The sequence below is a fragment of the Ranitomeya imitator genome, chromosome 1, assembly GCF_032444005.1.
Source record: "Ranitomeya imitator isolate aRanImi1 chromosome 1, aRanImi1.pri, whole genome shotgun sequence".
Taxonomy (NCBI): domain Eukaryota; kingdom Metazoa; phylum Chordata; class Amphibia; order Anura; family Dendrobatidae; genus Ranitomeya; species Ranitomeya imitator.
In genome coordinates this window covers 128,385,724-128,410,640 of record NC_091282.1, presented here as the reverse complement: position 1 = coordinate 128,410,640, position 24,917 = coordinate 128,385,724, and the positions used below count along the sequence as shown (strand labels likewise).

At 46.1% G+C, this 24,917-nt stretch overlaps 1 protein-coding gene across 1 annotated transcript in view; it reads left to right on the top strand.

Annotated features, from left to right (window-relative positions):
- The window catches only part of MCCC2 (methylcrotonyl-CoA carboxylase subunit 2), a 141,318-nt gene that overhangs the window by 58,269 nt on the left and 58,132 nt on the right, over positions 1-24,917 (top strand). Inside the window, exon 8 of the mRNA XM_069750657.1 lies at positions 21,692-21,756. Coding sequence (XP_069606758.1) covers positions 21,692-21,756 — 65 coding nt within the window. The remainder of the gene's footprint in view (positions 1-21,691; positions 21,757-24,917) is intronic.

Below are 24,917 nucleotides of genomic sequence, written 5' to 3'. Positions count from 1 at the left end.
TACTAAGCGCGGCCCTGCGCTTAGTTACCCGATGTTTACCCTGGTTACCGGCATCGTTGGTCGCTGGAGAGCGGTCTGTGTGACAGCTCTCCAGCGACCAAACAGCGACGCTGCAGCGATCCGGATCGTTGTCGGTATCGCTGCAGCGTCGCTAAGTGTGACGGTACCTTAAGTCAATAGTTCTCTTAGGGGACTTGAAGTTTTGATCGCTTGTGCTATATTGAGCACTGCCATTCATAGATAAAATCACAATCTCCAATCAACACTGGCCAAGGGCTGGCTTTCACAGTAGGATCATAATGACTAGAGATGAGCGAACATCGTCGGCTCCCTCCTTATTCGGCAAGCTATAGCGCTTAATAAAGAAGCTGCATTGGGAACCCGGATACCTGGAGCACTCCCAATAATCAGCTGTTCGGAGCCCCAGCTGTATGTGTGTGATTATCGGGAGCGCTCCTGCTATCCGGGTTCCCGCTGCAGCTTCTTTGATAAGCGCTATAGCTTGCCGCATGAGGAGGGAGCCGACAATGTTCGCTCATCTCTAGTAATGACTGGCACAGGGGTCTCCTGTTTCTACATAGAGCTTAGAAGGATTCAGCTAGTAAATTTTTAATCACGTGATGTTGTAGACCTAATTGAAAAGAGACGAATTAACTGCGTAGAAAGGTAAAGTGAACAATTGTAGTTACACAGTGCTTTATAATATGACAACTGCAATATATTAAGACGAGAAAAATGTTGCTGTGACTGCTTTAACTTCAAAAGCCACATTGTATCAGTAAAAATCAGGGCTGTGGAGTCGGTAAGCCAAACAACCGAATCCTCAATTTCCCTGACACGGACTCCGCAGCACTGGTCACTACTGAGTATGTACATAAAGTGCAGCACAGATTCATCTCCACTACGACTGCACAGCACTGGTCACTACTGAGCATGTGCATAAAGTGCAGCACAGACTCATCTCCACTAAAAGCTGAGATCCTTAGATCAGGAACAGAGCAGACATTTATAGAACATTTCATTACTTTCCCAAATTCCTTCAGCACATCCTGCATTGAACTACTGTACCCAATTTATATATTTTTGGATTTGGTCCATTTTTTCTGACTTCACCAAAATGGACACCGACTCCAGAGCCCTGATAAAAAAAAAAATCATACTCCTATTGCTCACTGACTTAGGCTACGTTCACACTAGCGTTGTGCGCCGCTGCGTCGGCGACGCGACGCACAACGCACCGAAAAACGCGTGCAAACGCACGCAAAAATGCTGCGTTTTTCGACGCGTGCGTCGTTTTTTGACGAAAATCGGACGCAAGAAAAATGCAACTTGTTGCGTTTTCTTGGTCCGACGCTAGCGTAAAAAAAGACGCACGTGTCGGAAAACGCAACAAGCAAAAACGCATGCGTCCCCCATGTTAAACATAGGGGCGCATGACGCGTGCGTCACCGCTGCGTCGCCCGACGCTAGCGCGACGCACACTAGCCGAACGCTAGTGTGAACGTAGCCTTATTGCAGTATGGCCTATCCTATGTGCTCCATTGTTGTTTTCCCCTTTGGTTTTGAAAAATGGGGCAATGTATGATTTTGGTTTCTTTTTACATGTCATTCGACAAAATTTCTAAAAGGATCATTTCTGAGAGCAATTTGTTCGAGAAAAAATGCATAATGTTTTTAATTGTTTCTTGTGGTGACTATACACTTTAGGCCAGAGCACAATATTTCTGAACCCTTGCCCGCAGGTTTCTGTAGCCAGCTTTCCTCCGCAGATCACCTGCCCTGTCTTCTGCTTTCTGCTCTACAAAGACTTGAGAGATGATGAAATGGTGTAAAATGTTGTGCTCCGTAAATTCTGAGCAGATCTATAACTGTCTCACAATGATAAATATGCAAGGATGCCATTGATTCCTCTTTCTTGTTAAATTTGTTTTCAAGTGTTAATTAGGCGCCGCTCTCTGTTAACGACTCCTGCATTGGTTTGTGCTCCAGGGAATTGGCGGGGTCAGTACAGCCACCTGCAAATTGATTTTTACCTTTAGTTCCATTAAACTTGTGGAAAGACGATCATCGATATAGAGCAGTAATAGGCCCTCAAGGAGGCATTCTTTCATCCAGTCTTGGGAAGGCTCAAGCTGAGGGAATGTGCTGATAGAACATGCTGCTTGGCCTAGTCTGTCCTTCAAGAAATCTGGGGTTTGTGCGCATGTTAGTTTTATGGATTTACACATCATACGTCCATTGTTTGCACGACTGAGACCAAATAAAAGAAACAGGACATTAAATAATAGATGATAGCACAGAGTCTTTCCATATGCCATTCAATAAGCTAAGGGGGCCAGCAACAAGCCTTAGGGAATAGCGGTTAGCTAGGGGTATAACAAGTAGAAAGAGGGATATTGTGAGCCCGCTGTAGAGGTCTCTCCTGAGACCATGCTTGGATAATGGGACATATTACTGATATGTTTGCTTCCACACTTTTAAAACAATATGAGCCAAATTTTGGCAAATCTAAAGTTTTAAGCTGTGTTTTAATACAGGGAAGATATATATCTTGGTACCGTGTTAGCCAGTAGATAGAAAAATATTTAGAATTGAGAGTCCTCAGTGGTTGATACCTTTTGATGGCTAACTGAAAAGATGGTAACAAATTGCAAGCTTTCGAGACTACACAGGTCTCTTCATCAGGCGAAGACTAAAAGAAATTCTGAAGAATCACATATTTATGCACAACATAGCACAGAAAAAAAAAGGAAAAACCATGGATAAGACAGGTGACATGAAGCAGAATTACCATGAGTGATAAACAGTTATGTCCATAAATATTGGGCCAGATAAGGATTGTTTGAACTCCAAAATGTTCACATTTTGTGTTTAAATTTTCATTATTTTCATAAATATACGCAAATCCTATCAGGAAAAATTTACCCTTCACCATGAAGTATAACTTGTCACGAAAAAACAGTCTCAGAATCACTGGGATACCTCCAAGTGTTACTGAATAATTAAGGAGCACCTAGGTTTTGGAGGAGGAAAAATGAAAAAAAAAAAAAAAAAGTTGAAGCAAAAAATGTGGTCATGATGCATTGTCATGAGGGTGGAGGGGAATCTGCTGCTGACACTGTTATAGAAGGAATGTCCCCCAATTCTGTACGAATACCCCCTGCTATGTATATGTACCCAACCCAGGTATACATGGCCCCCCCATCCTGATATATATGATCCTCATCCAGGTATACATGCTTACCTTATCCCCTTCCTCATATACATGGCCCCCTCGTCCTGGTATACATGGCCCGCCATCCTGGTATACATGGCCCCATCACGCTGCACACATAAAAAAATAAACCATTCTACTTACCTTCCCTCCGCTCCCTTGCAGTGTCCTGTTCTGATGCCAGCAGCTGATTTCAGCTTGTAAGCAGTGCATGGCAGTGACGTCATGCGCTGCTGACACCTTGAGGTCAGCTGCCGGAATAATCCCTGCTCCCTACGCCCAGGATTATGGGCATATGGAGCATTGAATATTCATTTCTCTTTAATAGCAGACACACGGTTAGCTGCAGCTGACTGCTTCCTGCTGCTGTTCGGCGATCACGTGTGCTTGCTATTAAGGAGAATGAGTATTCACTGCTCTCCACTCCCATGGCTTCAGTGCATAAAGATGGGAGGGACTATGGGCGTGGGGAGCAGTGAATACTCCTTTTTGTTTTAACAGCGGGCACAGGTGTCACCCGCAGACTCCTGACTCTTGTGACCCGCTGGTCCGCTGCTGCCGCTACCCCACTCCCACATCCAAAGCCACAGGCAGGTATAACTGGACTATAAGATGCATCCCTCATTTTCTTCCAAAATTTTGTAGGAAAAATGCGTTTTAGGCTGGAGTCACACTAGCGTATGGCATCCGATGCGAGCGCATCGGATATGATATGCTAATAACCCTCGGCTCCTGATCTGCTTCGAGCAGGAGCTGAGTGTCATGTGTCTGTGCTCCGAGCCGCTCGCACAGAGCGGATCGGAGCACAGCTGTGGAGGAGGCGGAGAAACTAATTTCTCCTTTTTCTCCATTGCCGGGGACAGCATATAACGCACATCACTCGGATGTATCGTTTCACTCGCACCCACAGGCTTATGGGTGCGAGTGAGCCGAAACTCAGCTGAGTGTCGGGGACAGTCACAGCATGCTGCGATTTCAGTCGCACATACAATAAACATAGCACTCGTCCGTATTCCTCTCTAATGTGATTCCGGCCTTAAGGTGCGAAAAATACGGAACTTTATAAAGTTACAGGAAAGATAATATATCTTTGTACCTTGTTAGCCAGTAGATAGAAAAATTAAGATTTGAGAGTCCTCAGTGGTTGATACCTTTTTAATGACTAACTAAAAAGATCGTAACAAGTTACAAGCTTTAGAAACTACTCGGGTATTGTCACCAGGCATAGAATAACTCAACATCTTGTAATTTTGTGTTATTCTATGCCTGATGAAGAGACCGGAGTAGTCTTAAAAGCTTGCAATTTGTTACCTGTTAATGGCTAACTGAAAAGATGGTATCGGCCACTGAGGACTCTCAAATTTTTCTACCTGGTAAGAATTTTATAAATATTGCCTGGTCACTAATGTGAAAACAGGCTTAGGAATGAAGGGGTTAAGTGAAAACTTACGAAAGATTTTATCATAAGTCAAGAAATTGTTATTAACAATACCACTTAAACCTGGTAGTACTCTGTGGTCATTGAGAATAGGAGGACTTCAGACCACAAGGGTATCTATAATATTAGTACTCTGTGGTCATTGAGAATAGGAGGACTTCAGACCACAAGGGTATCTATAATATAACGCTGGGAGCGTCACTCTGTCCGAAGCCTCTATAGACTGCGCAAGCGCAAGCACCGGCGCAGTCTGGGCCTCACAGAGCGACGCTCCCGGGAGATCGCGGTATGCGTAAGCACTGAACGCATACCGCCATCTCCACCGGAGAGTCAGGGACCGCCAGGAGGGAGGGTAAGTATACTCACCTTTCCCGGTTCCAGCGCTGCTTGCGGCTCCGTCTCCCGGCTCCTCTGCTCCCGGCTCCGGAGGGCGCGGACTGCGCAGGCACCGATTCCTGCTGCCGGAATCGGCGCCTGCGCAGTCCGCGCTTTCGGCGCCATTTTCTTGAAGACACACTCCGGCTCCACTGCAGGTGTGTCTTCAAGAAAATGGCGCCGGAAAGCGCGGACTGCGCAGGCGCCGATTCCTGCTGCCGGAATCGGCGCCTGCGCAGTCCCCGCTTTCCGGCGCCATTTTCTTGAAGACATACCTGCAGTGGAGCCGGACGATAGGTGAGTATGGTTTTTTTTTTTTTATATATGGCAGCAGCATTCGGGGGCATACACACTGGAGCGGGGGGCATATAATACAATGGTGGCGCAGGATGGCAGCAGCACATGACAGAACGGGCGCAGGATGGCCGCAGCACATGACAGAACGGGCGCAGGATGGCCGCGGCACATGACAGAACGGGCGCAGGATGGCCGCAGCACATGACAGAACGGGCGCAGGATGGCCGCAGCACATGACAGAACGGGCGCAGGATGGCAGCAGCACATGACAGAACGGGCGCAGGATGGCAGCAGCACATGACAGAACGGGCGCAGGATGGCCGCAGCACATGACAGAACGGGCGCAGGATGGCAGCAGCACATGACAGAACGGGCGCAGGATGGCAGCAGCACATGACAGAACGGGCGCAGGATGGCAGCAGCACATGACAGAACGGGCGCAGGATGGCAGCAGCACATGACAGAACGGGCGCAGGATGGCAGCAGCACATGACAGAACGGGCGCAGGATGGCCGCAGCACATGACAGAACGGGCGCAGGATGGCAGCAGCACATGACAGAACGGGCGCAGGATGGCAGCAGCACATGACAGAACGGGCGCAGGATGGCAGCAGCACATGACAGAACGGGCGCAGGATGGCAGCAGCACATGACAGAACGGGCGCAGGATGGCAGCAGCACATGACAGAACGGGCGCAGGATGGCAGCAGCACATGTCAGAACGGGCGCAGGATGGCCGCAGCACATGACAGAACGGGCGCAGGATGGCAGCAGCACATGACAGAACGGGCGCAGGATGGCCGCAACACATGACAGAACGGGCGCAGGATGGCCGCAGCACATGACAGAACGGGCGCAGGATGGCCGCAGCACATGACAGAACGGGCGCAGGATGGGAGCAGCAAATGACAGAACGGGCGCAGGATGGGAGCAGCAAATGACAGAATGGAGGCGCAGGATGGGAGCAGCACATGACAGAACGGGGACGCAGGATGGGAGCAGCACATGACAGAACGGGGACGCAGGATGGGAGCAGCACATGACAGGATGGGGGCGCAGGATGGAGCAGCACATACCAGGATGGAGACCATATACCAATATAAATGCTCGCCACCCGGGCGTAGAACGGGTTCAATAGCTAGTTGTATATATTGGCACATGACCAAAGTCCTAATATACGGCATGTGGGCACTGGCCTGGCATCTAAAGCAAGTATCTGATGTGGAGAAACACATGTATTTTAGCCTGATTAAAGGGAACCTGTCACCCACCCCCCCACCCCCACCCCAGGCGTTTTTAACTAAAAGAGCCACCTTGTGCAGCAGTAATGCTGCATTCTGACAAGGTGGCTCTTTTAGTTCTGGGTGCTGTATCTGCCGAAATCAGTTTTGTAATTTGTCCTAAATACCTTTTCTTCAGTCAAGGAGGCAGGCCTTTCCCCCCCTGCTGCAGACGCCACACAGCCGTCACTCGGCTCTTCTTGGCGCCGGGCGCCGCCGCCTCAGCGCTGTTTTGAAATGAGCTGGCGCCTGCGCTCCTTTCCCCTGCCTTGGGCAGGCGCAGTGAGTGCTGCCCGTCTGTCCTCATATGCAGTCCAGCTGACTGCGCCTGTGCGGACGCCCTGCCCGAGATCCTGCCCCGCAGGGTCTTCTTATTTATTCATACTACGGGGCTGGGATTCACAGGCAGGGCTTCCGCACAGGCGCAGTCAGCGAGACTGCATATGAGGACAGACGGGCAGCACTCACTGCGCCTGCCCAAGGCAGGAGAAAAGAGCGCAGGCGCCGGCTCATTTCAAAACAGCGCTACTGAGGAGGCGGCACCCGGCGCCAAGAAGAGCTGAGTGACGGCTGTGTGGCGTCTGCAGCAGGGGGGAAAGACCTGCCTCCTTGACTGAAGAAAAGGTATTTAGGACAAATTACAAAACTGATTATTTCTGCAGATACAGCACCCAGAACTAAAAGAGCCACCTTGTCAGAATGCAGCATTACTGCTGCACAAGGTGGCTCTTTTAGTTAAAAACCCCTGGGGGGAGGGGGGGTTGTGACGGGTTCCCTTTAAATAATGGTGCACCCTGTTCAGGAACGTAATCTGAATTAAGAAGCGCAAAGTTGAATTTCTTAAAGGGTTGTTCAACTACTTATATCCTTACGATAGGTCCATAATATCAGGTCAATGGATTCTGATTCCCGACGTCCTCACAGATCTGATATTGATGCCTATTCATACTGAAAGCTCATCAATATAAAAGAGGTGGAACAACCCTCCACCCAATCATTAGCCAATTGGCGAGTAATCTTTGCCATTCATTTAATAAATATCTTATTAAACATCTTTGAGTCTGAAGTTTGTAAAAAATAAAAAAAAGTAAAATAAAAAAAATATACAGATGTTATCAGGTGAAAAGTGATTCATTTTTGCTGTTAGTTTTTTTGCTCTCATTTTCTTTGCTGATCTGAGTATTTCTATTGCTTTGGTCTTTACCAAGGCGATGTGGCTCATAAGATTCTCTGGGGACATGTCTTTAGTGTCTCTTGCTTTATTGCACTGTGATAAATACCCCCTTGGTAAAGACCGTAGAAAATGGCACTACATAAAAAGGCCCATATTCGCCAAACTGTATGGAAATTTGAGCAAACAAATGGCCACCGTTGACCAGGTGACAAGTTCTCTATAAGGGCTTAAAGAGGTCAGGATTACTGAGGAGATGTTGAACATTAGAAGGTAATTGTGAAATTGCAAGCGCTCCATAGGGGGCCCATTTGCATTTGAAAATATATGAGCTAAATATTTAGCCACTGCCCATTTTGATACTGATAAGAGTAGAGATGACAGATTAAGGTTGGACCTCAAATTTTGGAGTGAAGAGTAAAATTGGTAGCAGTCAGCAGCAGTCTCTGTGGTACAGGCCAAACCCGGGCAATAGTGTTCTGTACTCTTATAACAGAATAGAGCAGTTACTTATGAGCCTAGGATAGTGCCTGCCAAGGCAGTAGCCAGTCAGTGTAGGTTGATCCTCCAGCAGTTGAATATCTATCAATTGAGAGGCAATAAAGTATAGATATTAGGAGTCGCTAACCCATCTGGATCCTGAGAGCCTGAAGGTTTGCCAAACTAAATTAACATACTTGTCCCTGTCAGGAAAAGGATCTAAGTATATTATCAAAAGTATACAGAAATTCTTGGGAACACGGCGAGACGTAAAAGTAGATTTTGTTGTGATCCTGCCTGAAATGGTGGTCAGATGACTCCTGAAACTGACACAGAACTGGAAATATCAGTCTATTATGAGGCTTACTGGCCACACTGAAAACTGCTAGATTAAAGGATGTGTTTTGTTTTTTTTTTTTTTTTTTTTTTTATAAAGATAGTGACATGGAAAATTACAAAAGAACTCTGCAAACATTCTTACAAGAATGTGTTTTTACCTAAATACTTCCACAAATTGATCATATTTTGATTACAAATCTCCTTTGCAGGCCTCAATTTGTATAGCCTTACAGAAAGCAGTGAAACGTAGGCTTGATGAAAAGTCTCACTAAGTGAAATGTTTCAGGGAGGAAGTGTTTTATTAAAATCTATTAAAAACTAAGCACACGAATCAGGGTGAAAAATCTGAATTTAGGTGGGGGGGATGAGAAATAATTTCTGAAAATATAATTTTACTGAAAAAGATGTTGCCTGGTACAAACCTCCAGCAGATTGCCAATGAGTGATAAAACCTACCTGTTATCGCCCTCCATCTGTCTTAAGAGGTGAAGAGAAGGAAGCATTGGAAGGCCAGACTAGATGGACCTGGTGGGTTTTTCTGTGTCTATAAAGAAGTAAAACTAAAAAATACTTATGCCGTTAAGAGGTTACTAAAACTTCCTGAGTGGTTTTGTTGTGTCTAATGTTCTTTCTTTATTAATTCCGCTCTGAATCTTTTTTTTTTTTAAGTTCTAGTAGCTTTCAGAGAAATAGATATAATTCTATTTCTCTGAAAGCTACTAGAACTTAAAAAAAAAAGAAGGGCATACAAGGTTATGACTCGTACAGGTGACCCGTGACTGGTTATGACTCGTGACTTCTCGAGTCCTGAATAGCAATTCAGCCTAGTAATACTGTGGCAATGAGGGAATGTATGGATCACGTAGCCTACAGCTACCATACAGAGGTCAACTAGTGGTTTCATCCCGTGTACAGTACATGACTCACCTAAACAGAAAATAATACTTGAAATGAAACTATTTCTCATCGCTCTTCACCATCTGCCACTAAATGTTCCTATTCAAGCCAGGGTTATCTGATATGAAACAATTTTTATCATGGTTTTAGATGGAATTTTGGTGGCAGATGGTGAAGAGTAGAAAGAAATATGGAGGCTAATCAGGTTTTTTATATACCGTATATATTTATATAATAGAACAAGTATAGATAGTTGTGAGAAATATTACTAGGTTTGCTAGGTGGGAAAACCAATATCCCATCAATTTTGACATGAGGGAGTATTTATATGCACTGATTTCCCCATATGCAGTAGGTCAGGTTACAAGTTCTTTTTTGGAACCTACATGTGTTGCAACCTTAAGATGTTTTCAATCTGGCAAATCTCTGTTTTGGAGGTCCCATAAAAACGGGCAAGTGTCTTGTGCCTGGAATGGTGGTTGTATTACCTCAATTCACTATCATAATGTCACAGTTTCATTACTGACTGTGGTCTACGAACGCCATGAGTGACAACTATGGAATCTGGAGTATGCTGGACTGTTGGTTGTGTGTGACAGTCCAGTCCTCCAATCTGATCCTGCTGCATGCTGGGCTCTCAGAATTTTCATTGACAGCCCTGCACGCTCTATCTTGTTTAGTCTATGGGCGTTTCATCAGGAGCCCCTCGTCTTTAATCAGTTGCAAGGTATTTAGCTTGCTAGCTCAAGTCAGTGTCAGTTGTAGATTTGCCTAAGCTGGATGTGTTTGCTTAGCTGTCTCTTTCCTCTGACCCTGTTGCCAGACCTTGGATTTCCTGTGACGTCTCTTGTGGACTCCCCCTTATGCTTTTGACACTCTGACTTTAGGTATCTGACCCTGGAATTGGCATATGACTATCCCTTTGTTGTACTCCCTGGTTTTGACATACCCTCTTGACATAAGACCCTGGATTGTTTCCTGGCCACTCCTTTAAATTACCTTTCTGTACTTCGAGCCCTCCTGGTATCCGACAGTGCACTTCCTGACTACCCTGTCTCATGGCCTGCCAGTATGTGGCTTGTTCACATACTTTAGACCAGGTGTCAAATTTGACTTGGATGATGCAGGATCTGGCTAAGGAAAGAATCTAGGATCATCACAGTTCCAGTTGCTGTGTCAGATAATTACTTTGAAGACTACCTCTAGCCCTTCATTGCTTGCGGAAACTGTGATGTCTGTCCCCTGTGACATTCAGCTGGTCTCCCCCGAACCAGTAGTAGTTTTTAATGAATTTCTCCTTCGCCTCATTGGGGGAGACAGACCGTGGGTGTATGCTGCTGCCACTAGGAGGCTGACACTAAGTGATACAAAGAAAGTTAGCTCCTCCCCTGCAGTATACACCCTCCTGCTGGCTCTCAGCTAACCAGTTCTTGCTTAGTGTCTGTAGGAGGCACACGGACGGGTCTGCTATTCAGACCCAAAGAACTCTTTACTTTTACCTTTTTACCTTTTACAACGGACGAATGGGGCGACGGATTCTTTCATGTTCCGATCTCCCCGAACCAACAACAGGCGAGCACGGGAGTGTTACCTCTCCGTATCCTCTCCTGCGACGTGGGAAGCCACTGCCTGAGCTGATTCTAGAGGCGACGGGCCCCTTCAAGAGCACCGATCTCCCCCCTCCCTTATCAGATGAGCACTGGAGTGGCACCTCCAGTATCCTCTTCTGCAGCCAGGCCTATTGCTATTGCTGGACATTCAGCCCTGCCCACCAGGTTTTACCCTCGGCTGTTCAGAGGCACTTTCCAGCGTGGCGTCCGAGCAGCCCCCACTGCACCACCACTATTAAAAGCGGATGGTACAAGGAGGCGGACGGTTCTTCTCCTCCTCCCCGCTAAAGGGACGATGGATTATGGTTTTTTCCTGCACCGTCCAAACAGCAGAGGATCCCTTCTTAATGACCTGCTGAACAGAGCTGCATACTCTGCCTTGCGGCAGATTCCTAGGTAAGTGCTGGGATTTGAGCGGTTGGAGGGCGTTTTTTTTTCCCCCTTTTTCCTTTTTGGCAGCAACGGGTCTCTTACCCTTCTTTCTCGCTCGGCGCTGACCGGCACCAAAAATTTAGCCCACAGCTTCGTGTAGGCCGCAACCCGGAGTCTCCGCCCATGCTAGGCCGCGCATTTAGGCTCCGCCCACCTATTCAGGCGCTTCTCGCTCAGGACGAGAACGCGCCATATTCTTGGCGGCCATGTTCGTCTTCCTGCCGCTTCCGGACCTGAGCTGTGTACATCCGGAAGCGGCTGCTGCATCAGTCCCAGAGGTGTTTTCAGCGCTGGAGAATGTAATCCAACGCTGACGGGGGATTTAGGAACCGGTTAGGGAGACTCCGCTCCACCCCTCCCCCCACAACCCCCTCCGGCAGCAGAGGTGGATAATGGTTTTTAAAAATCATACAGGTTATGTCCAGTACTCCGCTCAAAACTAGTCCTAAAGGCACACGACCGGCATAAACGCACGACCAGCATGAGCGCTATGTCCAGTATTCCCTGGTCCTAGAGCTAGTCTTAAAAGCTCCGGACCAGCAACCCCTAGTCTTATAGGTACTTGATCAGCATCCCTTGGTCTTAAGGGTACATGACCAGCTTTCACTGGTCTTAAATACACATCACCAGCATGGGCTGAAAGGCTCATAACCAGCCTGAAGCCAGTCAGAATATTTAGTTCAAATGAGCGTAGGAGCCTGCCGCCGCCGCCGATCCCAGTCTTTTTTCCCAGAATACCTAGTTCCTCTGAGTTCGTGCAATCCATGGCTTCTCTGACCAAGAGATTTTACCCCTATTTGAACCCGCTGTGGTTCGGAGTGCTCGCAGGACCATTACAGATGGATCCTCTCCTACACGGGGGCCGTCGGCTAGCAGGCCACAAATATTCTAAACGTACAGGCGTCTAGAAAACTGCAGCTTCGCTTCTTGTTTTCCCTCACCAATGATTTGCTAGGAACTAAACTCTGCATCTGTATCGGAGATGACCTTGGATCTGCACTCTCAAAAGCCTCAACACAAGCTGTATTTGCCTTTTTTGGCCATCAACCAATCTGTCGATTCACAAGGACTATGGTTCTGCTCTAGATCGTTTTCTCCAAATGGAGATAAACTCCCTAGTAATGCATTTGCCCTTTTTTTCCTGGACAGCGAGCGTCTGGATAAGCAATTCACTGGCGAGCACCATAGTAGCGCAGTGAAAAGCACTGGTGTTTATACAGCATGGGAGTCCAGGATTCCGGCCTTACCATGAGCAATCGCAAATGGTCTTGCTCTAGAAACAGAAGCCTCTTCAAGTGATACCAGATGCCATACCTTTTTAAAATGTTTTTAAGGGCGACGGATCCTTCAAAGGACACTGATCTCCTCACACCATCATCAAATGAGCACATGGAGCGTCTCCTCCTCATATACTCTGGGTGACGGGTCCTTCAAAGGACACCGATCTCCTTACACCATCATCAAATGAGCACATGGAGCATCGCCTCCTCGTATTCTCTGGGCGACGGGTCCTTCAAAGGACACCGATCTCCTCACACCATCATCAAATGAGCTCACGGAGTGTCGCCTCCACGTATACTCTGGGCGACGGGTCCTTCAAAGGACACCGATCTCCTCACATCATCAAATGAGCACATACAGTGTCGTTTCCACGTGTTCTCTGGGCGACAGGTCCTTCAAAGGACACCGTTCTCCTCACACCATCATCAAATGAGCGCATGGAGTGTCGCCTCCACGTATACTCTTCTACAGCTGGGCCTAATGCCAATCCGGTCCTCCCGGGGACTTGAACTCTGTGGATGTACAGATGCCCTCCTTTTGACGTCCGAGCAGTTTCCCTCTGCATCGCCACTATTTAACGGACAATTCCGGGTGGCGGACGATTCCTCTCCACCCCCCTGTTAAGGGGTTGGTGGATTGAGAGTTCTTCCTTTTATCTCTGCATGTTCAATGACGGCAGCAACTCAGGAGATGGATTGTTTTCCTCGCCATGGCGGATGCAGCCGCGCACTTTGCTACCTGGCAGCTTAACTTCTGTGGTTTTCCTACCTGTATCCCTGCACGATGGATCATCTTTTAAAAATACCATGGACTGTCAGACAATGACTCGTTCTGTCTTGCGGTATCGAGTTCAGCGCTTTACCCTTCCTTAGCCCCCACGGGTTGCCAGACCAGTGGTCTACTGGCCGGAGACCTTAGCTACCTTGCTTCACAGTAACAGAAAAAATTTGGGGTTGTGTCCGCAACACATAGGAGTGTCCTACGTAAATGTGCTATTCACCCCACCAGGGTGTCTGTGTTGCTTTTTGTTACTGATGGTTCCAGTGTTGGTCTATATTTATTTGATTCAGATTAGTTCTCTCTTTTTTTCGGAGACAGTACAGCTGGCCAATCAAATCCCGTGAGCAGGAGGCTTTGTGGTACACGCCTCTTTCAATGCGGCTAGTTGCGGGCGCTTTCTGCAGCGAATGCCATTTCATTCAGAAGGGCTTATGGATCAGAGAACGGAGGCATACTCTGCGTTCTAAAAAAAGAAAAAAAACAAACCCTCTGGCATCACGCATTTACAGAGTGGTCGCTGTGTGGGAGTGGATGTTCCCTACCTAGGAACAAAGGACTATAGATCCAACCGAAAGTTGAAGGGTTGTCCAGGACAGTCTAGATCTAAAGGTACCGTCACACATAACGATATCGTTAATGATATTGTTGCAACGTCACGCTTTTGGTGACGTAGCAACGATCCCGCTAACGATCTTATTATATGTGACAGCGACCAACGATCAGGCCCCTGCTGGGAGGTCGTTGGGGAATGATCAGGACCATTTTTTAGTCGCTGATCACCCACTGTCATCGCTGGATCGGCATGTGTGACGCCGATCCAGCGATGTGTTCACTTGTAACCAGGGTAAATATCGGGTTACTAAGCGCAGGGCCGCGCTTAGTAACCCGTTATTTACCCTGGTTACCATTGTAAAAGTTAAAAAAAAAAAAAAAAAACACTACATACTCACATTCTGATGTCTGTTTCGTCCCCCGGCGTCCACTGTGTCAGCGCCGGCCGTAAAGCAGAGCACAGCGGTGACGTCACCGCTGTGCTCTGCTTTACGGCCGGCGCTGACAGTCAGTGCAGGGAAACTCTCGGCAGCAGCGCGTGCATTAGCAGCACTCTTGCCGAAAGCAGTTTTAACCCTGTGGACGCCGGCGGGGGACGTGACAGACATCAGAATGTGAGTATGTAGTGTTTTTTTTGTTTTTTTTTTACTTTTACAATGGTAGCCCTGCACTTAGTAACCCGATGTTTACCCTGGTTACCTGGGTGCTGCAGGGGGACTTCGGCATCATTGAAGACAGTTTCAACGATGCCGAAGTCTTTCCCCTGATCGTTGGTCGCTGGAGAGAGCTGTCTGTGTGACAGCTCCCCAGCGACCACACAACGACTTACCAACGATCACGGCCAGGTCGTATCGCTGGTCGTGATCGTTGGTAAGTCGTTTAGTGTAAAGGTACCTTAAGGGATCTTGGTTCCAAAAGAGGACCGAAAAGTAAGACCGATCCTGGACCTCTAACTTCTAACAAGCCTCAAAAAGGTCCTCCTTCTTGGATAGAGTTCCTCCACTCGGCCATCACTTCAATAGGAAAAGGTGGAGTTTCTTTTCTGGTATCTATCGACATTCGGGATGCTTACCTTCACAAGTCACGACCTTACCTTTCGGCTTTGCTGCTGCTCCCAGAGTGTTCGCCATTATCATGGTGGCAAATCATAGAACAAACGCGGCAGCACTCACCGGTCCTGTAGTCAGAAGTTCCTTTATTCAGATATAGATAAACATCTTCACAGCTCGGGGGGGAAAAAGGGCAGTGGTGGCGGTCATGTCACTCTGGGTGCGTGGCTGTCCTCCCCTATCTCGTCGTCTTTCAGCCGTTCTTCCAGGATTACGCTGAGCCCGTCTATATATACCTTACGATACCCTTCCTCACTTGGGCTGGCGGATAGACTTAGACAGGTCTTCCTCATTTCCAGCCCGGCATCTATCCTTATTAAGGATGATCCTGGACACCCCCAGAGGGTTGGAATCCTCCCTTGAGACAAGCCCGTGGTCCTTCAACAGGGAGTCCCCCCTGCACTTGGTCACTCATCCCCATATTCCGGGTCGGAATGGCCATCCGGCAATTCTGGCTAATGCCAGAACAGCCTGTCTGGTCGTGGGCTATCTCTTCTGCTATGTCTTTAAAAGAAGCGGTTTCTCAAGACAAGGCTGATTTTCAGCCCTGGTCTTTACCTGCCCTCATTCCTTCTGATTTGCTGTGAGGATCCTTGGGTGGGATAATAGCAATGGAGGCAGTTCCCTTCGCTCTGCTTGTTTTTTTTCTGCAGGTCAAACAGGTTTCCAGAGGGTAATCTCTGAGCATCTTTCTCGTCCCGGGGAGATCCCTTCTCCCGGTTCTATGGTTGCTAGTGACTACAGAACGTCACCACACTGCTCAAGGCCTCTGGTTATCTCAGGAATCCAGCCTCCCGATCCCTTTTTTTCTTGGGATCCCAACGGTATTTCTGCTCTTACAGCAGGCCCAATGCCCTCTGGCAGGTCTCCCCATCCATATTCAGTTGGATATTATCACGGCTGTGCAATACCCCTATTATCTAGCAGGTACCCACGGTCAGGCACCTTGACCTACATTCCTCACATTCTCTCGTGGGCCGAGATCTATCACTCGGTGATCTCGGCAGTACTCATCCTAGGAGTAGAACTCTGGGCGGCAGTTTTCTTCCTCAGCCGCCAGGGTCTCGCCTCAAGTGAGTGGGAACTTCATCCGGAAGTCTTCCAACATATCTGCCTTCACTGGATCACTCCAGATTTAGGTCGGATGGCGTCCAGGCTGAACGCCAATGCGCTCGAGTTCATGGTCCGGACGTGAGACCCAAAAGCCATCACAGTGCATATTCTGGTTCTTCTGGGATGCCAGCTCCATCTCGCCTCTTCCACTAGCTCCGAGGGTCTTTAGGAAGCAGGAAGGCCCTAGTGGTCCTGGGAGATCTGCACTGTACAAGTTAATTCAGACGAGTCTTCGGAGCTGGCCGCTCTGTTCCTTCAGATCTTTTTTTCCTCATTACCATCTAGGCAAGGTTGTCCTCAAGCCGTCCCTTGTTACCAAGGTGGTATCGTACTTCCACTGTTAAGAGGGCATCGTTCTTCCCTCTTCTTTCGGCTCCAGTCCACAAAACGAAATGGGTTCCCCATACCCTGGACAATGTGAGAGCCTTGAGTAGGTACGTGCTGAGGACAGCGTCCTTCGAGAGGATGGACACCTTCATTTGGGCTTCTTGGTGCTTTTTTCAGGAAGGCCTTAGCCGTTTTTCGTCGGCCATGTTAGCCTGGTGGATTCTTTCCACATCCAGAAGTCCTTCCGTGTTAGACTTCAGTCCTTTTTTCACGCCCCTCGATCAATCGAGGTTTCTTGGGTTCCAGACACCAGGCGTCAGCGAAGCACATCTGTCAGCTTTGCGGGTTCGTCCAGTCCGCATGCACTCTTGAAGCACTATACTTCCCGGACTTCCGCAGATGAGTCTGGGCAGGCGGACTCTGCAGGCCGCGGTGGCGCACTTGTAAGTAGCGGTTACACAGGGCCTGATTGATGTTGTTCCCACCCAGGGACTGCTTTGGGAAGTCCCACGGTCTGTGTCCCCCCAATGAGGCGAAGGAGAAATAGGGATTTTTGTGTACTCACCGTAAAATCCTTTTCTCCGAGCCATTCATTGGGGGACACCGCTCCCACCCAGTTATTAGCTTGTAGTAGTTTTATAACATATATATAATTTGACGTGCTATACTCTCATATATGATTTTGATCTCCTACTGCTTTTGCACCGAACTGGTTAGCTGAGAGCCAGCAGGAGGGTGTATACTGCAGGGGAGGAGCTAACTTTCTTTGTATCACTTAGTGTCAGCCTCCTAGTGGCAGCAGCATACACCCACGGTCTGTGTCCCCCAATGAATGGCTCGGAGAAAAGGATTTTACGGTGAGTACACAAAAATCCCTATTTTTCAACATGCAACAAAAGACGAAAATGGTGTGTTTAACATCGGAAGGTCTAGCTAATAATATATACACTTCTCAAAAAATAAAGGGAACACTAAAATACCACATCCTAGATATCTCTGAATGAAATATTCCAGTTGCAAATTTTTATTCATTGCATAGTGGAATGTGTTCAGAACAATAAAACATAACAATTATCAATGTAAATCAAAATGAATATCCCATGGAGGTCTGATCCAACTTCAGTGGAAATGCCTCATGACAAGGAAAAGATGCTCTCAGTATTGTGTGTAGCCTCCACGTGCCTGTATCACCTCCCTACTGTACAACTCCTGGACATGCTCCGAATGAGGCGGCAGATGGTCTCCTGAGGGATGTCCTCCCAGACCTGGACTAAACCATCTGCCAACTCCTGGACAGTCTGTGGTGCAACGTGACATTGGTGGATAGAGCGAGATATTATGTTCCAGATGTGCTCAATCGGATTCAGGTCTGGGGAACGGACGGGCCAGTCCATGGCTTCAATGCCTTCATCTTGCAGGAACTGCTGACACATTCCAGCCACATGAGGTCTGGCATTGTCCTGCATTAGGAGGAACACAGGGCCAACCGCACCAGCATATGGTTTCACAAGGGGTCTGAGGATCTCATCTTAGTACCTAATAGCAGTCAGGCTACCTCTGTCGACCACACGGAGGGCTGTGCGGCCCTCCAAAGAAATGCCACCCCACACCATTACTGACCCACTGCCAAACTGGTCATGCTGAAGGATGTTGCCGGCAGCACATCGCTCTCCATGGCATCTCCAGACTCTTGTCACATGTCACATGTGCTCAGTGTGAACCTGCTTTCATCTGTGAAGAGCACAGGGCGCCAGTGGCGAATTTGTCAATCCTGGTGTTCTGTGGCAAATGCCAAGCATCCTGCACAGTGTTGGGCTGTGAGCATAACCTCCATCTGTGGACGTCGGGCACTCAGACCATCCTCATGGAGTCGGTTTCTAACCGTTTGTGCAGGCACATGCACATTTGTGGCCTGCTGGAGGTCATTTTGCATGGCTCTGGCAGTGCTCCTCCTGTTCCTCCTTGCACAAAGGTGGAGGTAGTGGTCCTGCTGCTGGGTTGTTGCCCTCCTACAGCCCCCTCTACATCTCCTGGTGCACTGGCCTGTCTCCTGGTAGCGCCTCCAGCCTCTGGACACTACGTCGACAGACACAGCAAACCTTGCCACAGCTCGCATTGATGTGCCATCCTGGATGAGCTGCACTACCTGAGCCACTTTTGTGGGTTGTAGAATCCGTCTCATGCTACCACGTGTGTGAAAGCACAACCAACATTCAAAAGTGACCAAAACATCAGCCAGAAAGCATTGGTTCTGAGATGTGGTCTGTGGTCTCCACCTGCAGAACCACTCCTTTATTGATTGTGTCTTGATAATTGCCAATAATTTCCATCTGTTGTCTATTCCATTTGCACAACAGCATGTGAAATTGATTGTGAAACAGTGTTGCTTCCTAAGTGGACAGTTTGATTTCACAGAAGTTTGATTTACTTGGAGTTCTGTTTAAGGGTGCGTGACCACGGTCTGGATCGTCGGCACTTTGGACGGAGCTGAAAATCTGCTCCGCCCAAAGCACCGCCCCCTTCTGTACGCACTGTGATTCCGGATGTGTTCATTGCACACATCCGGAATCACCGCACCCCATACATAGGACCCTGTTACTTACCTTTCGGCAAGGGAGCGTCGCCGCAAGGTAAACAGACATGCTGCGTTCTAAAAAGATGTGCCGCATGTCCGTAAACGCAGGGCCGCTGGATTCGTGTTCGCACGCATAGTGGAGATGGGATTTCATAAAATCACCTCCACTATGCTGTAACATCTGGACTCTGCGGGTTGAACGCTGCTGTTGTACACAGCGTTCAATCCGCAGCTAATCCAGATGTAATCCGGCCCGTGGACACATACCCTTAGTGTTCTCTTTATCGTTTTGAGCAGTATATTTTCTGGTTGCATTGGGAGATTTATTATTTACCATCATGATATTTTAATTTTATCACCAGGACCATGTCCTGGATGTATTACTAATATTAAGGGAAAATTATTTGTTTGCAAAAATTGAGAAATGTATTTTTTCTGTTCAGGAGGTGTCATTTCTGTGATTCATTTTGTCAGCTAATGGTTTTAAAATGGATCCTGGGAAGGTACAAGCTATAATTGATTTGGTTCAATCTAGTGACCTAAAGCGTTGCAATGTTTTCTAGGATTCGCCAACTATTATAGGAAATTCATTAAGGGGTTTTCTCAGATTGCTAAACCTCCTTCTGACCTCACTCGTATGGGGGCAGACATCAAGGTTTGGTTATATTTTCTGTTACTGATATATTTCCCTGATAATAGAAATTGTGCTATTTGCTATTTTTTCAAGTCATATGTCTTTGATATCTCGTGGTTCCCCCCCCCCTTTTGTTAAACTATTTTGAAACATTTTAATAAAATTTCAGTTGAACAAAAAAAATCCTGACATTCCCTATAATAAAATTAACAGGTTATTTCAACCACACAATGAATACTTTAAAAACGGAAAAAATGAACCATAGTAGACCTTTTCTATCCATTGCCTCCCCCCCCCCCCCCCAAAAAAAAAAAAAGTCCAACTTCATTGAAGTAAAAATTAGTGACAAAACAAAAAAAGCACATATTTGGTATTACCATAATCATACACGCATAGTATAGAGCTACACCGTTTTCATGTCGCATGGTGAACAACTGACACTTAAGATGTTAAAAAAAAAAAAAAAAAAAAATTGGTCGATTGCCTTTTTTTTTTTTTTTACATTCCTTTTAATTATTGGTAACTGTTTTTGTTTTTTAATCAGTAGGCTTTATGTAAGCCAAAATGGTGCTATTGAGAAATACTACGGTACTTCTATATGAAGCACGCCCTCGTACAGCGATGTGGAGGCAATAGTAACAAAAAGTTTTGGCTCTATGACTGTAGCTCCTACAAAAGCTTAAAAAATAGGCCTGGTAATAAAGAGTCTCTGGTAGTAGTTAATAAAGTGGTTAATACATTTTGAGTTTGGATGCCGGATTTTTTTTGCAGATTGTAACAGGTTACACAGAGATGCAGCTTAGTATGCGTCTATCATCTCTGACTAGGAGCTGCATTAGTGTATCGTCACTATCCTGGCCATTAGCACCCATTAATTGCACTGTCATAAAACATACATCCTGCTGCACTGTCTATACGTACAATACTGGAAAGAGATGTGTGTGGTCAACATGGCCGCCCCTTGGGGATGTCTTAAGGAAATTTGTCCCCGACTGTTCCAAATAGTTACTATGGCACAAACAGACCAAATTGTTCTATTTGCTAACACTGCAATTTTTCAAAAATGATCTTTCATCCTACAGCAATGCATAAGCTAATGATGTCACTTACTGAACTGTGCGTTGCTGTTTCAATAAAATCCTTGTTTTATCTTCAGATTATCACTGCAGGACTAGTGATCTGCAGCAAAGAAAACCGTGATTATATCAAAACTGCAGCACAGGAAGTGACCCATCACTAGAATCAGTGTCTGTCTCTACACCATGCTGTTCTTATATTACATAGCAAAAAGCTGCTGACGGATTCACATTAATGCCGACATGCTGGAAAACGTGATGCCTGGAGTTGAAAACTGTTAGACGGTGTTCACGCGTTGCATTTTTTTTTCCTCAGGCAAAACTGTTTGTTTTCTCTTGTGCATATTGATAAAGTTTAGTGACCCTTAAAAAAAACAACATTTAACTTTGTTAGGTTCTTGCACCAAAAACGCAGCATAAACTGATACCTGCACATTTTGCTGCGTTTTTTGCGCTCACCCTTTGTTTCTGATCAGTGGAAAAAAAAAAACGCTGAAAGAAGTGACATGCTACAGTTTTCAAAAACGCAGCAGTTTTCCAAATCAGTCAGGAAAATAAAACCAATGTGTGTGCATGAGATTTCTGAGTTCTCATAGACTTTGCTGGTACTGTAAAACGCAGCTTAAAATTTGCATTAAAAAACCGCACCGTGTGAATATAGCCCTACAAGTGTCATATCCTAATATTATATATTTTTTTCTATCTTATTAGGTTAAGGCCGCTACTGGGGAGCAGGTGTCTGCTGAAGATTTAGGAGGGGCAGATTTGCACTGTCGGTAAGGTATTGCCTTCGCTTGCTTGCTGTATTAATATTGCTGTGCTGTTATCACTCTGTGATAACTTTCTGATGATCCATCACTTATTGTTGAGCCCTCATGTTTTAAGAGGAATTTGTCAGTCGATTCATACGATCCAAACTACAAGGAGCGCGACTTGGATCCCGGCTGCATAATTGCATCAGAGAATGGTTTCCACTTTCACGCTGCTACTTGACTTTCATTTGCTGTTTTTTTGTTTGTTTGGTTTTTGTATGTTTAATTCACTTTTCTTTTTTTTAATACACCTTGTTGGATGACTTTTGCGCTCTTTGCTGTAAACATTAAATAAGTTAGCATTTCTTGATCAAAGTGCAATTCATGTATTCATTAATCGCAGTGTGGTGATGTATCGTGTATGTATGCTTTTTCTTTTTTTTTTTTTTGCCTTGCACAAGAAAAAGAAAAAAAAATAGGGTCTGCACACCTTACTCTGGCTGCCCATGATCCAGAGAAAAAAGCTCTTTGGACGCAGCACATGTCCGCTCATCCAAAGCGCTGCCTTCTTTTGAACGCAGGTGATCCTGCATGTGTTCACTGAACCGCATAGATTCACCGCATCCAATACATTCTATGAAATGGATATGCTGTGGTCTTGAAAGACGCGCAGTATGTCACTGTCTGCGGGTGGTCCGCAGGCGACTATGCACACCTAATGGACATGGGATTTCTAGAAATCCCATCCGCTGTGCATCAAACCCACAGAAGTTCCTGATCGTGGACTCACACCTTAAGTATTCAATTAATGCACAGCTGCATAAATAGGCTATGTGGCCAATATACAAACATATAAATACACTGTCAACACCCCTTCACCCTCAAGAAATATTCAATTTTTTTCATTTTCGTTTTTTTTCCCCTCCTCTGCCAAGAACCATAACTTTTTTCTTATTATTTTTCAGTTCTCATAGCCGTATGACTGCTTGCTTTTTTGCAAAATGAATTGTACTTTTAAATTACATCATCCATTTTATCATGACTGGAAAGCGGTAAAAAAAATCCAAGTGCGTTGAAATTGCTAAACAAGTACAATTCCAGAATTTGTTGTTTTTTTTATCTACCATGTTTACCATACAGTAAAACTGACCTGGCAATATGATTCTCCAGGTCAGTATGATTACACAGATACCAAACTTGGAATGGCACCAAACAAAATACCTTTAAGATGATGAAAGAAAATGGGGAAACAGCACAGCGGACTTCCAAAAAAGTGATGTTTAATGCCCAAACGGCGTGGCAACATTTCGGATACAATCCTTTCTCAAGCCTTAAGAAAGGATTGTGTCCGAAACGTCGTCACCCTGAGGAAGAAGAGCGGTGCTCTTTGAAACATGTTGGTTTAATCCTCTCCCCCTTTTTTGAGTGATCCAGCGCTCCTTACTGCAGGTGACGTCACTAGGTAGGAGGAGCTTAGCGGCCATTGCTGGTTCTGTTGGCGGTATCCAGGGAACGCTACCAGCCGGAGCTTCCCTGAGGTACGCTGCATAGTATTTTTTGGCACGCACCACGCCGGGACCCTCGGCGATTCATACCAGGCAGAGGGACACCTACCCACACTCAGCGCGGACTTGCACGTGGCGGTGACAGTTTTATAAGTAGGTAAGCTGAAGTGATTGGCACTTAATATATTGAGAGACAGACTGTGCGGCTAGTGCGGTACTGCAGCGGTGAGGGGAGCATTTGTTTCTGGGGTAAGGAGCCTCTGACGTTGTGCATTCACGGGGAGGGTCTGTTTGTTCTTTGTTTTAGCTATTTATTATGTACTATATAGGATTGATTTTTGTATGTTAGCGCGGCATCTATTTGTTTGTATTGCATTTTATTGCTATTTAGGGGGGCACTACCCTGATTGATGCCAGCAGCTGAGAATCGCTAGGTTTTTTGGGTGAGCGCCAGTGTCTGTATTTATAATATATAACTAATATATATAATTTTTCAAGATCTATAATGTTTTACATTTTTGGAATATGGAGTTGTGTGAAAGCTTATTTTTTTGCACCCTGAGCTGATGTTTTTAGTGATAGCTTTTTGGGATAGATATGATGTTCTGATTGCCTTTTGTTGCGGTGGGCAAAAAAACCGTAATCCTGGCGTATTGATTCTTTATCTTTTGTTATGCCGTTTAATGATCAGATTAATTTATTTTATACTAGATGGCAGCCCGATTCTAAAGAATCGGGAGTCTAGAATCCATATATACTTTATTTATTCAAATGTAAGAATAATACAATTAATAAATAATAGTAAGAAAGAACAAAAATAATAGGCAGTATATGGAGAAAACACCAAACAAAAGTTCAGAATTGGTGTGAAAATGTCACTGAACCACTTCACAACTAAATATATATAGTTTTGGTAAATGGTATTATCATTTTTTTGACGAAATTCGGCAGGAGCTTGAAGAGCAACGTCACTGGGCCCGCCTCCACGCAGTAGAAACTTGCTGTGAGGTAAAAATTCAAAAATCACACCAAAATGGCGGGCGGAGTGTGTCACAGTACGGCACGTTTCTGATTGGTCGCTCGCAGCAGGCGGCAACCAATCAGACACTGGACACTGTTGATGTCACTTATCTCCGGACATTAGCTCCGGACATTAGCTCCGGACATTAGCTCCGGACATTAGCTCCGGACATTAGCTCCGGACATTAGCTCCGGACATTAGCTCCGGACATTAGCTCCGGACATTAGCTCCGGACATTAGCTCCGGACATTAGCTCCGGACATTGCCACGGAAGTTGGCACAAATTGCAGGAAGTAGTATTCTAGGCAATTATATATTAGATTTTCAAAGGCCAGACTTTTACAAATGCAGTGATACCAAATATGTGTATTTTTAAAAAAATTGCTTTATTCTTAATGGTGCGAAAGGGGGGAGTGATTTGAACTTTTGTGGGTTTAAAAAAAAAATTACATTTTTTTTATTTTTTTTTTAAAACTTTTTATTGTATTTCTTAGTCCCCTTCAGGAACTTGAACCTGCAATCATCTGATGGCTTGTACTATACACAGCAGTGCTACAGCATTGCTATGTATAGCGAACACCTCAGTCTTCTATGAACATCAGCTACAGACTGACTTTCAGAGTAGTACCATAATGACAATTACGGAGGTCTTCAGCAGA